Raw genomic sequence first — 16,074 nt, forward strand, 5'->3', positions numbered from 1 at the left:
TCCTCTGGTACAACTTCTGGCCGTTTCCTTGGGTCCTACTACTTGCCTGGGAGAAGAGGCCAGACCCTTTTGCACCACAGCCTCCCTTCAGGAAGCCGCAGAGTGCAATGAGGTCTCCCCTGAGCCTCCTCCTCTCCAGACCAAACAACCCAGCTCCCTCCCTCTGACTGCGTTGACTAAAGTGAGTGGAGAAAAAAATATTAGACAAAAGCAAATAGGCCATCTGTAGGCATAGGGATCTATCTAGAGACTGAGATCTAAAGCTTGCTTCAGCAAAGGATTCAGTTTTACACAAAGAGTGACTCCACACAGAAATCCTAGCAAAACATGAGGGGTCCAAAAAAGAAGCCCCTCGCAATACCATCTCGTTCTAGAAAGGTGGGCTGCTAGGTTGTTTGTCTTACCTGTCCACCTCCATCCATCTAACACCACGCTCACCCATGAGCATTTCTGTCCCATATGCACAAAATTTATGAGACTTTGAATGCAGCCAACAGAACCTTCATTTCAGCAGTTAGTTCAGAAAAGTCTCAAAGAAATTTTCATTAATTTCAATTATTCTCATTTTCACTCTCCGGAATTGGCTGCAATCTCCTTCATTCAAATTAAATTGCTGTGATTATCTTTATATTGCATAGTTGCATAGTGCAAAGTAAATCCTCTCCACCAATATGCAGAAACTGTTAGAAGTATTTTCAATTAATGTGTTTTTTAAATGACAAATAATACTAGAAATCAGGCTTCCATAATCAGTAATTTCCGTAATGTTTCTCCAAATTTTATCTTAATTTGGTTACAAGTTTTAATATTTTTTAGTTTATTATCATTATTTTTTAAGTGACAATTTACTGCAGTTTGTTGAGATGACTTCCCTAGTTTGTGACAGTATTTTGAATTCTGTATTTCATTCCTTCCTAACATAAATATATGTACATTATCCTCCTTCATATTATAGTCTGTTCACAATTGTTAGCTTATTAACAAATGTTAATAAGTGTACTTGATGATGTGGAAGGACTAGTCATCATGTTATCAAATCTTATCCAACCTCTTATCCAACCTGATGATCTCATCTAAAAAATAATAGGAAACACTCCATTGTAAACATGTTCTGCCTAGGAAAAAACCCTACAAGGAAAAAGGAAACCCTAGTGAATCTGATTTTTTTTTTTTTTTTTTTTTTTATTTTTCTTTCAGGGGAGGAATGGTGATGTAGACTGCAAACTGGATACCTTGATCTAGACAGGATACTGGCACTTGGAAAGCTGTGAAGGTGTAAGAGTCAACCTGCACAACTTATGCAGCAGTATTTTAGGATGCAAGGAGGTAGATTAAAACAGTTGTATTAAGGTTAATGGCAGAAGAAATGTTACATTTCTTCTCACTCCCATCATGTTAAGTTTAAAAAAAAAAAAAAAGAGGGATGGGTGCAAAATAAATGTGTGCACTAACTGTAGTTGATTTGCAAAAGTATCTTTTTCATATCCTGTCATAGGATAGTAAATATATCTATACATATATATACATATATATATATGTGTGTGTGCATATATAGTAGGTAGTAAATATATATACACATCTCCAGTAGATTAAGGTACAGTTAGCTGAGCATCTCTAAGGTGCATCACATAGATGCGTACAAAATCCTTTAGAAGAAATAGAACCATTTTTTCACATTTTTCCTTTTGAAAACAATAATTGCTGTTTATGTGTAGTGGGAACCGAAATTAAATTTCATGTTCATCAGTAAATTTATCCATTTAGCCTGTTTTGCTTCCCTTTCTTCTCACTCTGGTTAGATGTCACGGAGTTCTGGAAGTGTCAAGAAGAATCAGTTTGTTCAGAAATTGGCATCTGAATATCACTTTTTTTTTAACACTTGACTTAAAGGTTAAACGCTTTTCTAGTTTTGAAGCAGTCATGCATAGTTTGTTGGTGTTTTGTTGTGTTGTTTTTTTTTTAACAGAGGACTTGAATAAATATTCCAGTATGGCCTTTGAATAATTATTTCTAAATGTGAGATGACAACTTAAAAAGATGGTATGCATACAGAACAAAAATAAAAAACTTTGATATAACCTTTTTGTGTTAATGGAGACTACTGATATAAGTGTCTGCAGAAGTCTGGAGTTTAGAATTTTCTTTTATAGAATGGAGAGGTTTCATTTTCACTTACCCCCTGTCTTCGTTTAGAAAGCAAAACTTCTTTAAACAGGCAGTCAGTTTAGGAATACATGGAAGAAGAAGCCAAGACCCAATCATTTGTTTGGGCATCGCACTGTATTTGATTATTGTGAAAAGATTCATGTCATAAGGCTAAAGACTGCATGTAAAAAAAGCATTTGAAGGAGATGGACTTTTCAAAAATGTGATAATGTCCTCTTGTAGTTTAAGACTATTCATAAAGTAGGAGTAAAAGACAAACATATGCAAGCAAGGAATCAAAAGGTTTAATGCTTCCCAGTGTTCTGGACAATGTAATTAATTTTCTTTAAGAATTCTTGAGTACACGTATAATTGTCTTTAAACTTATATACAATTTGTAATTATTTTCATGTATATAAATTCAGCATTCAATCTCTAAACTAGTTTCCAAAAATAATACATTCCTTCAGGTAACTTCTTGGGCCTGAAATAATGGAGACGTGGGACCCTGAGTTAAATTTCCTTTGTTCTTGTGACAACCCTTTATAAACAGTGCTGCTTCCAAACTGCAACAGTTTTCTCCATAACTCTTATTTCAGAAAAAGTTACCATTGCTGTTTCTATGCTAACTTTTTATTTCCTGTCCTTTCTCCCTGCCATTGTCTGGACATATGATCCCACAATAAACCAGATCAGCTGAAAAATGAAAGTTGCTTTTTTAATATATATTTATTTCCACCAGATCCATTTGCAAATTTAATTCATAACATTACTACGTTCTGTAGAAGGAAGGGGCCAGGTACATTCTTCACAGTTGCTGAGCTAAGTTGTTCCAAATTCAACATGCATTTCTTAAAGAAAACACATTAATAAAAAATGATGAAGGAATTACTAAACAGTATTTAAGTTCATTGATTCGTGCTGTTTCAGATCAAAAAGGTATTTCTCATGTTGATGGTATGGCTAATTTCTCTCACAGTGAAAAATATAACTTTAATGTCATGCTTGAATTGTGAATGTATCTATTGCCCAAGTGGCAAGGGCTGGAGCATGCAGCCTTATGACAAAGTACAGCAGTTTGGTCATAGTTTCCTGGAAATTCCTTTAAAAATTCATTAGTGCTTTGGATTGCATCTAAATTTTGCATTTGTCTCAGAGATTTGATTCTGCTCTCTGTATTGCTGTTGTAATGATAATAATATCAATTTGTTTAGTTCAATTTTCAAGTAGCTGTAGAGATGAAACTGAAGGTTTGTTCTGAGTAGGACTAATTGTACTCTAAAACTGTGCTGAAGAATTTGAAATGATACCAAAAACTATTGCACAAGATGTTTAATATACAAATATCTTTTTTAAATGTATGTTTCAAAAGGTATTCCTGTTAGCCACTAGCTGCTTTTCATAGTGAGGTGATACTGGGTATTGCCAACAGATGACTAGATTCATTATCAGCACCTAGAAGAGGGAAAATAGCTATTTTTAAAGATCTCAAGTTCAAAAGATTTTGAAAATATCTTGTTATTTATAGAAACAGAGACTCTTTTTGCGAAGATTTCACAACAAAAAATCTTTGGATGCAATGTAATTATGCAGTGATAATGCTAGGAATCAAGACAAATGTGTGAGGAGAAGGCAAATCTCATCTATCCTTCCAATTAAAATTGAAAGAACATGAAATACAATTCTTTATTTCAGTGTTACTGTAACTGCTATGACAAAAGGATAATGCCATATTCCTGGAATTGGATGGCTTGCTTCTAGATAAATTATTTCTATTTTATACAGACAGAGATTACCAAGTTTAGAAGTTTGGAAGACCAACATGTTATATCTTGCCTAAGCATTTCCTGAATTTGAGGACTTGTTTGTGCAATGAAACTGACAGGAATCACTTGTGCAGAAATAGAGTTCTATGAGTTGATAACTATTGGGGAATGATAACTCCCCACTGTTGTCTCTGACCTATGATGACTATTTCTCAGTGTAGGCAGTCTGTAAATAACACTGATGTTAAACTGTATAATTTTTATGTAAATGTTTACTTTCTTGTGGTGTTCGTTAGAATTTTTTTTTCTAAGTAGAGAAAGGGGAAAGAAGCAAAGATGTTATGTGTTAAAAACAGCTCTTAATTAAAAAATGTTCATACTTAGAATGCATATTTAAACCCATTTTAAATATGAAAAGTCACACTGAAAAGTAAAATAGATGCCAGATGTGGGATTAGGAAGGGCATTGCAAATAGCAGTATCAGACAGGGACAAAAGGGGGAAAAGGAATAAGAAACAACTGAAGAATAAGAAGAGACTGAAGGAGATGTTGTGAGAGAGAAGAGACACTAGAACTTTTTTTTTTTTTTTTTCTTTTTTCCCAAGAACTACTTTTTTAAGCAGATTGAGCGTTACCTTAGAAGTGAGTAGAATGAGTGAATGAGGAGCTACCAGAAGCCAGCACCGGATCCGCTTCTGGTGGAAAATGTAGGAAAATATCTTCTTCCTTTGCAACACAGCTTGTAGTAGTTCTCTTGCTAATATTTTAATAGTAATAACAGAAAAATGACAGGTCATTTTATGTGACATCTCTAAGAGGGGGACACTTGCATGTAAGTAGAGAAGGACACATATGCTCAGAAAGAAACTCTTAATTTCTAGGTATCTGACACTGAACTTTACAAATTTTAGTACCATCCATTTCTGGCTAAATGAAGATTTTGGCTTTGGTTTAGTTTAAGAGAAGGCCCAGGCTTCTCACAGACTACAAAGAGCATTGGTAAAAACACCCGAACAAATAGCATAGGTTTTTTCATTTGCCATGCCACCTTCAAACACCTACATACAGGACTTTTTTATCAAGACTACAATGCTCCTTCATGCTAGGACCAAATCTAAGATGGTGTACCTTGGAAAAAATATATGAGTAAAAATAGCAAATGTTTGGCTAACCTTTTCTGTTACCTGTTTCTGGAAACTGAGTTTATTTTTCCTCTTTTTACATAAAGATTTTTCTGAAGAAAGTCTTTGTATTTTATATGCCATTATCCAAGCCTAAAGCACCTCACTTTTCCTTCCGTTTCTGTTGTCATTGCCAAAATGTGAGGAATTTTGAGTTGGGACAACTTGTTTAAGTAACCCATGTCTGCAGAATATTAGAAAGTGTTCATCATGCAAAAGCATTAAAATATATTTCAGAAAAATCATAATTATTAGCAATATAAATGAAAGAGTTGTATGTGTTTAAAAATATTAATGAAAGTAATTTCTGTTTTATATCTGATTGGCATGTTTAAAGGATGAAAAGATGAGGTTTAGGAAACTCCTTAAAGTTATAAATACTGGTGAAATAAAAAAAGTGATTTGAACAAAAACATTATTGCAAAGCTTGTCATATGAATATGCCATGTGGAGGCCAAGTAAAAAGTAAATAATGAGCCAAAGATGATGAACTTCTTTTTTAATTATTTAAAAAAAAAACCCAGAAGTATACATTGTAAGAACATTATAAAACTTACTTGTTGTTACAAATAAACATTAAAACCTTGTAGCCTGTAAGAATCTTCGCCAAGCAGAGTTGCCAGCAGTAGCTGTTGTCTGTATAGCTTTACATGTATCCCATAACCCTGTTCCAAAAGACAGTGGAAATGAGAGTGGAATCACAGAAGCCACCATGGTATTAAACAAGAAACAAGAACTTAGGTTTATAGCAAAAGCTGGGCAGACACAGAGAGACCTGACACCTAAGACAGAAAAATGCCCGTTTCCAACTTTCCAAGGAAAAACAGATCATCAACTAATAAATCCCAGAGAGAAACAACGTAAGAAATAATAGGCATCTGTGCAGCGTTGAGGCTGACTAATTAGAGGAAATTTTTTTATCACCATCATTTTGAGACAGGGTTAGATCAAGTATTGAGTGATGTCATATTACAGGCAGAGAGACTGGGAACTGTGCTCATGCAGCTTGTCCATCTAGGAGATGTTGAAACAGAAGGAAGGAACACAGAGAAAGCCAGTAAAGAATGTTGATCTTAAATATGGCCTGGAACTGTTTAGTGTGTTTTTCTGTGTTTGGAAACAAAAATGTGGTTGTAGTCTTGTATCCAGATGCTTGAATTATGTCTTGTGGAAATAAACTTTTACTCCCTGTTTATCTGCAATCTTACATGGCGAGGGTGAGAGAAGTCTGGTAATGTGAGTAAGACGTGTGAGTGTTCTGGCTTCTCATATCCAGTGATTCCAAAGAAAGCTGTCTCTAGTCAACTTTATTTAACGTAAGCACCTCAGGACCTCCAAGAGGAAATAAAACAAATAAAATAGTGCTACCAAGTAACTTCTGAGAGATTGTCTGAGGCCTGGTGTGCCTTCTTACTGAGGTTTGGTCAAGCGGTCTACAATAGCAGGCTCCCCACTGTCCCTCCTGCAGCTAGGAGGCTGCTGGAAAGCCTCATTTGATTCTGGTCTTTAAAAGTGGAATTAAAAATTTGATAAGTCAAATACAGCACACCAAGTTCCCTCTTCAGCTGTCTTGTGCTTTTCTTTTTCTTGCTCTTCCTTGCTACAGCTCTTGTTGGGAGAAGTTTACTTAGGCATGACAAAGCATTCTCTAAGATTTGGAGTCCATTTGTGCTGTGACCTCTCTCCTTCAGACACTATTTTTAGGTAAAGAGTTTTGAATATTTGTCAGACATTTGCCTTTGCAGAGTCTTTGTAATTGAGCACTGTTAAAAGTTCTGTTTCTCCTACTTTGATAGCAAATATCTGCTGCCTTGATATTTTATGATGAATTTTTAATCTGCTACTCTATGTTATTCTTTTAGATGCATGATAAAGTGACAATATTTCTATTGGCATTGTCCTTTAAGTCAATACTTGTCAAGCTGTTGAGCCTCCTACTGTGAGATAGTTTGAATTTATGACTATGTTTTCCCAAATTATCACATCCCAAAACATGATCATCTTTAAGCGAAAGAGAATTTTCTGTTTATCATGGTGTTGGTACTGCCAATATACATTTCAGTTCTCTCTGTTCTTTTTCTTTGGTACGGTGCTGCTTATGCCAGGTTTGAGTCCTGTGCTATTCATGTCTATGAATGGTATTTTTCAAGGGACCTTTGAGGAGTTGCATATACAGTGATACTCTGTTTGTTGAATGTTATTGCTAGGCATGGAACTTCCTAATGTGCCATTTGAGGAATTTCCTGTGCAGCCTGGGTGTGGCATGTGCCACTGCCATGATTCTCAAACCATTTGCTTTGATGAGAATGTGGTAATGATTTTGTCTATTGTCTGTGTAAAGGCTGTGGATAACAATCAGTAATCAAGTTACTGGTAAATTATGAGCTTGACCAGGATACGTACATTTTTATAGGCAACTTGATTAGAAATTTCTCCAGAATAGAACTTTATGTGAACTAGAACTGTAATTAAGACCCGGAGGGCGTAGTATCCATTGAGTGCTGCAAATAGCCACAAAGTTAGCTCTTGCATGACTTGTGTCCAGGAATCCTAAAAGAATGAACAGCCTTTCATCAAAATAAAGCTTGGAAAAGGGAAAAATCGCCATGCTTGTTTTCACACTGTTAAGTTTTAGAAATAGGGTTGAGAATACACAGTTGTCTTTGTTGGGCTGTCAGTATGAAGGGACCACTGGCAGTTTTTTAGATGTTTACCTGACTTATGATAGTATGTACAAAACTTGCATGCACAGACTGCTTCCTCAGAGGGAGGCTGAGGCTTTCAGACCCTCAGCACTGGTTTGGAAGCACAGTGGCTGCAGGCTGTGAAGTATTGGTTCAGTGTGAACTCTTCCTGCTGGTTCTGAGTGCCAGAAGGCACCGTAGTGGGCTGGCTGTGGGCTGTGTTAGCAGGCCTTTGGCCACATCAGGCATCTGCTCAGAGCTATATAGAAGTCACACTACAGCTGTGTCATCTACTGTAGCTGGCTGGACAAGAAAACAGTCAGCTCACATCTGATCCAGATTTAATTTATATGGCCCTGGCTTCCAGAACAATATAACAGTAATACAGGTGGTACTGTAGCCAGAGATTGCTGTGCTGTACAGACACTCCAGCTACTCATGCCACAGGGATGCAGCAGCTCAGTTTGCCACAGTTCATCAGCTGTTAGTCCAGTCATTGTGCTGTAAATTGAATCAGTCAGCTCTGAGAGTATGGACTGCATTTGCTCTCAGACTAAGGCACATGGAATAACTTGGAGCTGCATGAAGATGTGCATGGTATTTTAGGATAAGTTTGTAATGGTATCAATGTGAACTTAAACTATACAGTACCGTGATTTGGGCATTCTAAGCATACATGTCTTAAACTGTTTCTAAAATTCATCTCCTTGTGCTAATTGCAGTGAGCAGCACTGGTGTCAGGTTATGGTATTGGGAATAATGTATTTTCTTATTAAATATGTACTTCAAAGATTTTAGCACTCACTTTGCAGACCTTAGATATGATTTAACTTTCTCATCAAATTATTTTTTGAGTAACTATTTTCCCAAAACTACTTTCTCATTTTGCTTTAAGCAAAATTTGTTGCTTCACTTTTTCAGCTGTTGTATGCATTTTTATGTAGCATTCATTTCTCTCAAAATAAAAAGTATTTAAATAGCTGATTACTGACTTTATTGAGTTTACTCAATTTATTACTGGGTTTGTCACTGAAAAGATGCTAATAAATAGAGGGTGTAGTCATTCATAACCACTGTTGATAGCTTATGGATGATTGTTTAAGTCCCATTTGTACATGGGACAGTTTCTAAGTTAACAAAGAGTGACTGTTCACATGTAGCGTGTTCAGTTGCACAAAACTGGCATTTGTTGTGCTTAGGTTCCATCACTGAATTAGGGAATGTCTATGTGAGAAATGTGGATCAATAGGTGAAAATTAGTAGAGTGAAAGACCTGTTGCTGTGGCCCTTACTTCAGTGCATTATGTTGTGCAGCAATTTTTCTTGGACTAGATTTAATGGCACTTCTTAGGATCAAATATCCATGCCACAACATGTGTTGAAACTGATCAGAGCTGTTTTTCTCTTGGCCCCTTATTCCCTCAGTGCTGAAGCATGTTCTGTGCATCAAAATCAGCTTTTCCAGTTTATATTTCTCCGAAAAGAATCCACTTCACGTACATGAAAACTAGTCTGTGAGCAAAACTGTTGCACAGTAAGTGGGAATAGTGGCAAGTGGAAAAGGATTTGCTTCCCAGTTGTGCTGTTGCTCGGAACCAAACATAGCCTCAAGCTAAGTGAACAAGGTCTTCTGTATTTCACAGGCAGCAGAGAGGATGAAGTCAAAAGGATTCTTTTCTGTTTACCTTTAAATTAATTTAGTCTGACACAAACGTGAGGACAGAGAGAAACGCCATGGGAATAGAAAATGAATTTATGATTAACACAGCAATGCTTCTTGAATATTTACTTGCCTGTTTATTTATATGTTTATTTTGCTCACTCTGTCTTTTCCCTCTACTGGAGGTGGCGTACCTTTACTTCAGTCTCTTCAAATAGTCCATTAAATTAAATTATTTTTAAAGATATATCTACACATGCGTTTTCAGTATGCCTTACACAGAGTTTTAAAATGTGCACAAATTGCAATGTTATGGATGGAAAATATCCTTTTGAATTTCATCTTTATTTGGACCTGAACTAAAGGTCTTTTATCTGGGATTAAGAGTGCATAGAATCATAGAATACCCAGAGTTTGAAGGGACCCACAAAGGTCAGTATGTCCATTTGGTGCACATCCAATTTCTGAGTGTAGCAGAATGAAGAGGTTACCGCACCCATCCTGCTCAAAGGTGTTTGCTGTCCTCTGCAGTCCTCTTAGATGCGTCAGAAATACTGCATATGTGGCTGCTCTCCAAACCAGTTATTTCAGGATGCCTACATTAGCTTAATATCTAAACCAGGTCACTTTGACAGAGCTACGTTAGGTAACAATTGCACAAGGAGTTATGTGGACAGATGGGGAGGAGCTGATGTCTGTGAGCATGGGACAGGGAGGAGCAGTTACAGATGGGCTGTAAATATGACCATTTGCACCTGGCACAGCTGTAGCTGGACAGCACTTTTGATTGCAACCATATCTTATCTGTTCTGTTTTAAAGTGTAAATGCTGTTTATTTTGTTATTAAAAGCAGTTCAAACCAAAGTATTTCCTTCCTCAAAGAGAGAGAAGCAAACACTAACTAATTCTTACCACATTCATGGAGGGAATGGAAATTTACCATTTTGCAGATGGGAAGTCTCAAGTATAACCATTGTGTGTGAGATTATAGTATGGATATTGCAGTGTTGGATTATGCCTCAGAGCAGTGTGTTAATTTTTCTGTCGATTTTTCTGCTGGCTGAGTTTCAAATGTAGCTGATGAATACTTGAAGTGGATAAAGTGGGATATGTTAACTTTTGCCACCCAGATTGTTCTTCCCTCACAATCATTTTCTCTTCTTTAAATCATTTTCATTTTTCTTTTGATTCTTCCACAACACTTGGAAAATAAGATTGTGCTGCCAGTATCTGCTGCTAAAGAACCTTTTAAGAACTAAAAATGAATCTTACCCTGTGGCAGAAGGCATTGGAGGCTGTAGAAATGGTAGTTGGCAAGAAGTAGTTGTCACCAGCATTTCTGGCATGATCTTGGCCTAGGATGTGGTCTTGTGCTTACCTGGTGCTTTGGGGCACTCTGCCAGTTTTTGGCTCTCAGAACTCACTCATCATAGGATCAGGAAAGCACCAGCTCAGCTCCACAGTAGCAAGGAGGAAGAAAGAAAAACTGCCTGTTTTGATGTTGCTTATTTCATCTGTTTAGCTGTACCATCACACAGAACCATAACTGAAGTGCCGGGAAGTGGGAATTTAGACTTAGGATGGAGTTCCCCACTCAGTCATATTCTTGTTCATTTTAATGCTTGGGTGTATTAGTATATTTTAATGTAAGAACTAGAAGTGTCTTGCATTATATTTCACATCATGTCACCACTGTATAATAAAGTAGAAAAGTATGACTTGGTCAAACTATTTTTCTGTAGCAAAAGAAGGAATGTACAAGCTTATAGTCCTGTTTTTGCTATGAAATTGAGTTCAAACATTCGTGTTCAACTGTGGCCCTGGGTAACTCTATTTAACGACTCTGTGTACTCTGTGGAAACATTCCAGTCTTCTCTTCCCAAACCTGGATGTGAAATGCTTCTGTCCCTGTTATTGTCAGCAGAAGTATTGAAGTAGAATATTCCTGAACAGCTTTCCTAATGGCCTGAGGGCAGTTTAATTAAGTGGAGGCAATTCAGAAAGTCCCTCAATAAAACTCTGAAAACACGTGATAAATTGTGTGCAACAGGTTAATTGCTATATTTTTTATGTTGTAAATAAAACAGATAGAAGAAGAATTAAACAGAGCAATATCAAAATGGGTTTTGTTGCAGATTTGGGCAGTACAGGTGAGTGTAACAGCTTTCTGTATGCATTCCTGTTTGCTCTATAAATTATTGGGTTAGCGATGGATTTTTGCATCTCCTGTTTTAAGGTTCATCTGTTATCTCTGCAAGGTGTCTGGTTTTTTTTGGATGAGAAGAATGGCTTCCTGCTTTAAAAGGACATGTCCTTAATGGGTGGCCTTCCAGTATGCAAAGCATTAGTAGAACTTTGTGCCCAGAAATCAATGCCATTTGGATTGTTATGAGGATTTTCTGATAGAAAATAAAAATACCTTGCCTGGTTGCAAATCATATTTTAAAAATCTATTTTAACGGGTCATGAGAAAGATAAACAACAAGGAGGACTAACACGGTAACTGTTTTTTTGACAGTATTGTATCAGGTTTATGATTCATGAGTTTATTTACTAATTTAACATTTCTGACTTAATACTTAAAGATCTTTATACTCAATGTCTACAGAAGAGAAAGGAAGGCTTATTTCTGCATGATGACTTACTTGTGGCAGCATTTGTGTTAAGAAGTTAAGTACAGTTTCATGGAAAAATAATAGTTTTGATAGTGAGGTATTTTTTAAATCCAGCGACTATTAAAATGTCCAATAATCAGAATAAAGACAGTTTTAATATGTTTCAATTTTTACATATTTTTTAAATCCAGCAACTATTATAATGTCCGATAATCAGAATAAAGACAGTTTTAATATATTTCAATTTTTACATATTTAATGTTGGTACAATTTATGTTGTGTTCCATAAAATTGAATTGCTAATACAAGTTGAGGAACAAGGTACAGGTGCAACCAATCTGACAGTTTGTGTTTGTCTTTTTTTCAATTGTTTTGGTTCTTTTTAATACCAGTGCAAACAGGACTACGTAACGTCCTCTTGGCAGGACAGCATAGTACAACACTTGCAAGATAAGTGTGAAGATCTAGGAAGCACAGTTATTTTGCTTCTATTATTACAGTAGTAGCAATTATTTAACCTTGCTGTTGTAAACCATGCAGTTCATTATGATAACGTGCCACATAAAAAAAATCAAAGTTGAGGTGTAATGTTAAGAGAACCTATTGTTGAGAGTAACATGATTCAGCAACGACGTGTATGTCTGTATTTTGCTTCTGTCTTTCCAAATTAGTCTGTAGATGCTTCACTCTAATGCAGCTCCAGTACATGTTGCTAGTCTTCAGAAGCTATCCTAGGTATGTGTGATTGCTGCTTGTATGCATGGTCTTACTCATAAGGTGCACCAGGTTTAGGAGGTAAATTAATAAATTGTAGTCTCATCGCATACCTCTTCCCACTCCTTTTTTTTTTTTTCTTCTTAATAACCAAAAGGGAGATAGAGATGGGAAGAAAGCTGTGTTGATTCCATAACTGAAACAAAGTAGGCTGCAGAATTTACCAGAAAGCAGCATGGAGAGAAAAAAAAAGGAAAAATCCAGAGTTTAGCCTTACTCTTGCATCTCTCTTTCTATGAAAGAATTCCCTCTCTGTTGTGGTAGCATGACTGACAGCAAATTTGGTGCAAGGCATGAGCCTCTGTCCCTGCAGCTGCTCCTGTCTGCCCTGCCTGCCTTACACCAGTGCCTGAATTCCTCTACAACGTGGCTCCCACATGCAGTTGTAGCATGTAACTGCTTAATGCTGGTGACATAAATACCATCTCTATTTGCAGATAAGTGAGGCATGGTAATTGGTTCAAGTATGTGTACCGAAGTCTCTGGCCAAAACAAGTTCTCTGTTTTCACCAAGTGAACAGCCTCTAAAAACTACTCCATGTTTGCCCTGACTTTGGAGCTGTACTATATTGTCCCTGGTAACTAAAGGATAACTTGCCATAAGCAAGATATTCTCACACATGCCTTGTGCTAAGTAAACAAGTTATTCAGGTAATGATACATTAATACGTTTTGTAAGGTAAACAAACTGTGTTTTTGCAGCAGATTTACGTGTGATCTCTGTATTCACGGAGTGAAATCCCAGTCACGTTGATCTTGGTGTTGAAACTCATTGGGAGCCAATGCCAATGGTTAACAACATACGTCTTATTCAGATTCCTGCGCATGCAAAATTCATATTGAATAATGACTTTGGTATTCTAGAGCATCTTTTATTAGGTGAAAGTAACAGTCTGAAGTACAAAGAGAGGCATTTCCAGTCAGCAGTGAAAGATTGCATGATATTGAGCTACAATAGAGAATTACTGGACTAAAGAGCATTTTTAAATCTATGTACACTTCAAGAAATTATTTGCATGTGTGTTGCTCGATTGACTTGTGCATCTGCCTGTGCCTAATGCTCGGTTTTCCTTTTTAACAGGTAGAGAGAATTGTTGACAAGAGGAAAAACAAGAAGGGAAAGACAGAGTATTTGGTGCGATGGAAAGGATATGACAGTGAAGACGACACCTGGGAGCCAGAACAGCACCTTGTTAATTGTGAGGAGTATATACATGAATTTAACAGGCGTCACAATGAAAAGCAAAAAGAAAGCACATTAACTAGGACAAATAGGACCTCTCCAAATAACGCCAGAAAACAAATTTCTAGGTCTACCAATAGTTCTTTTTCAAAGACTTCCACTAAATCTTTAGTTATGAGTAAAGACCACGAGTCAAAAAATAATCAACTCTTTACTGCCACACAGAAGTTCCGGAAAAACAATTCACCATCTCTTTCTGGAAGGAAAAATATGGACCTTGCAAAATCAGGTATTAAAATCCTAGTGCCCAAAAGTCCAATTAAGAGCCGGACAGCAGTTGATGGCTTCCAAAATGAAAGCCCTGATAAAATGGACCACACAGAACAGGATCAAGAAGACTCTGTAGCACCTGAAGTAGCAGCAGAAAAACCCGTGGGAGCTTTATTAGGACCTGGTGCAGAGCGTGCCAGGATGGGGAGCCGACCAAGGATACATCCATTAGTGCCACAATTGCCAGTGCCAGTAACAGCCACAATTGCATCAGCATTAACAATAAATGGAAAAGGTAAGTGTACAAATCAGTCATTCTTATGTAGATTTTTCATTTGGCTGATTCATTTTGTGAATCAGATGCAAATTACCCACTTTTGTCTCAGACACATTAAGTCTGGAGGACTTCACAGCTTTATGACTACAAAGCCATTTCAAACTTTACTCCCCTTTGCTCTCCTCACGGAGATTCACTGTTATTTGTGTTTTCAGAACCACCGTGAGATACCTGTGTTTGCTTTGACATGCTTGGTCATGTATTCAGTGTACTATTTCCAGGGGTAGCACCATTGCTTCTTGAAATAATGAAAGACTCAAATTTGTTATGAATATTAGAAACATACATTATGTGAACAGATGAACAATATGAGGAGGGATTTCTTATAATGGCTTATTTATGTTTTATAATGAAATAACTGATAGAGTGATGTTTCTTAAAAACTGAAGTTGATAATGTTTTTTTCATTGAAAATTTGAGCCAGTTTTGGAGATACATGCACTTTCTGCCTGGATTGAATTCTCTCTCCGTTATATTTTATCAATATTTTGTTGTTTATACCTCATTTCATATTGAGAGTTTATTTAGATTTAATGCCTGGCTTGGCGGTATCTCAGTAGATTTACAGTGGGAGTGAAATAAACTACATTTTCAACACCAAAGAAACCCAAACTGTTTCTTTGGCTGGGAGTAAGCTATTAATTCCCCTCACCCTGATGAGAGTCTGGTTTAATATGGTCATCATTCTGATGCCACAAACTTTTGTTTTCTCATGACAGACCCAACTTGTAGTTGCTAGCTTGCTTCTGAAGCTAAGTTTTCAAGTGTAATGTTCTCCTCGTAAAATTCAGAGGGTAAAATCTGCAGGTATACTTTTGATGATGACTTGCTGGAAAAATTTATTGAAGTCAAGGGCTGATAAAAACCATACTCAGAGACAAATTATGTAGGCACAAAAATACGTTTAATACTTTATGAGAGGTTGAGCAGTGTGTCCCACTGTTGCTTGCATTCAGATTTTTATGAAAAACAAAACAAAACACTTCTGTAGTGGCCGACAAGGGAGGAATGCTCTCCTGGAGCTGTGGTGTCAGGTCATGGACCAACCCCTTTTGCTGCAGATGAACTAGGTAACCATGGCAATGCACACATTGATGCCACAAATATCCCTTCCTTTGCTTGAGCTAAAGAGGGGATGTGCATCTCTGAGGATGTAAATAAAGCTGGAGGGGGAGAAGGCAAGAGATGCCACTGTGCAAGTTTCCTCAGCAGGTGAGGTAGATGAGTGTTCACAGATGTGATGGTTTCATGATAAATAATACGTGCTTTGGAGTACAGTGGTGTTCCTAGTGAAGTGGTCGATTAGGACTGCCTTCAGCATCTTGGTGTTTGCCTTGAGGCATTCACAAAAACAAACCAACAAATAAAAAACACAAAGAAAAACCTCACACAACAAAACAGGAATAAAAGAGGACCTTCTTAGGTGGGTTAATAGTCTCCAAATAATTAAATCATTCC

General features: G+C 36.9%; 1 protein-coding gene across 1 annotated transcript in view; it reads left to right on the forward strand.

Moving 5' to 3' along the window:
* CDYL (chromodomain Y like) overlaps positions 1 to 16,074 on the forward strand; it is a 105,063-nt gene that overhangs the window by 33,638 nt on the left and 55,351 nt on the right. Inside the window, 1 exon segment of the mRNA XM_042833683.1 lies at positions 13,908 to 14,574. Within this exon segment, the coding sequence (XP_042689617.1) occupies positions 13,908 to 14,574 (667 nt within the window).

Source organism: Centrocercus urophasianus, unplaced genomic scaffold (genome assembly GCF_019232065.1).
Source record: "Centrocercus urophasianus isolate 14NV4802_14NV808 unplaced genomic scaffold, USGS_Curo_1.0 seq_11, whole genome shotgun sequence".
Lineage (NCBI taxonomy): Eukaryota > Metazoa > Chordata > Aves > Galliformes > Phasianidae > Centrocercus > Centrocercus urophasianus.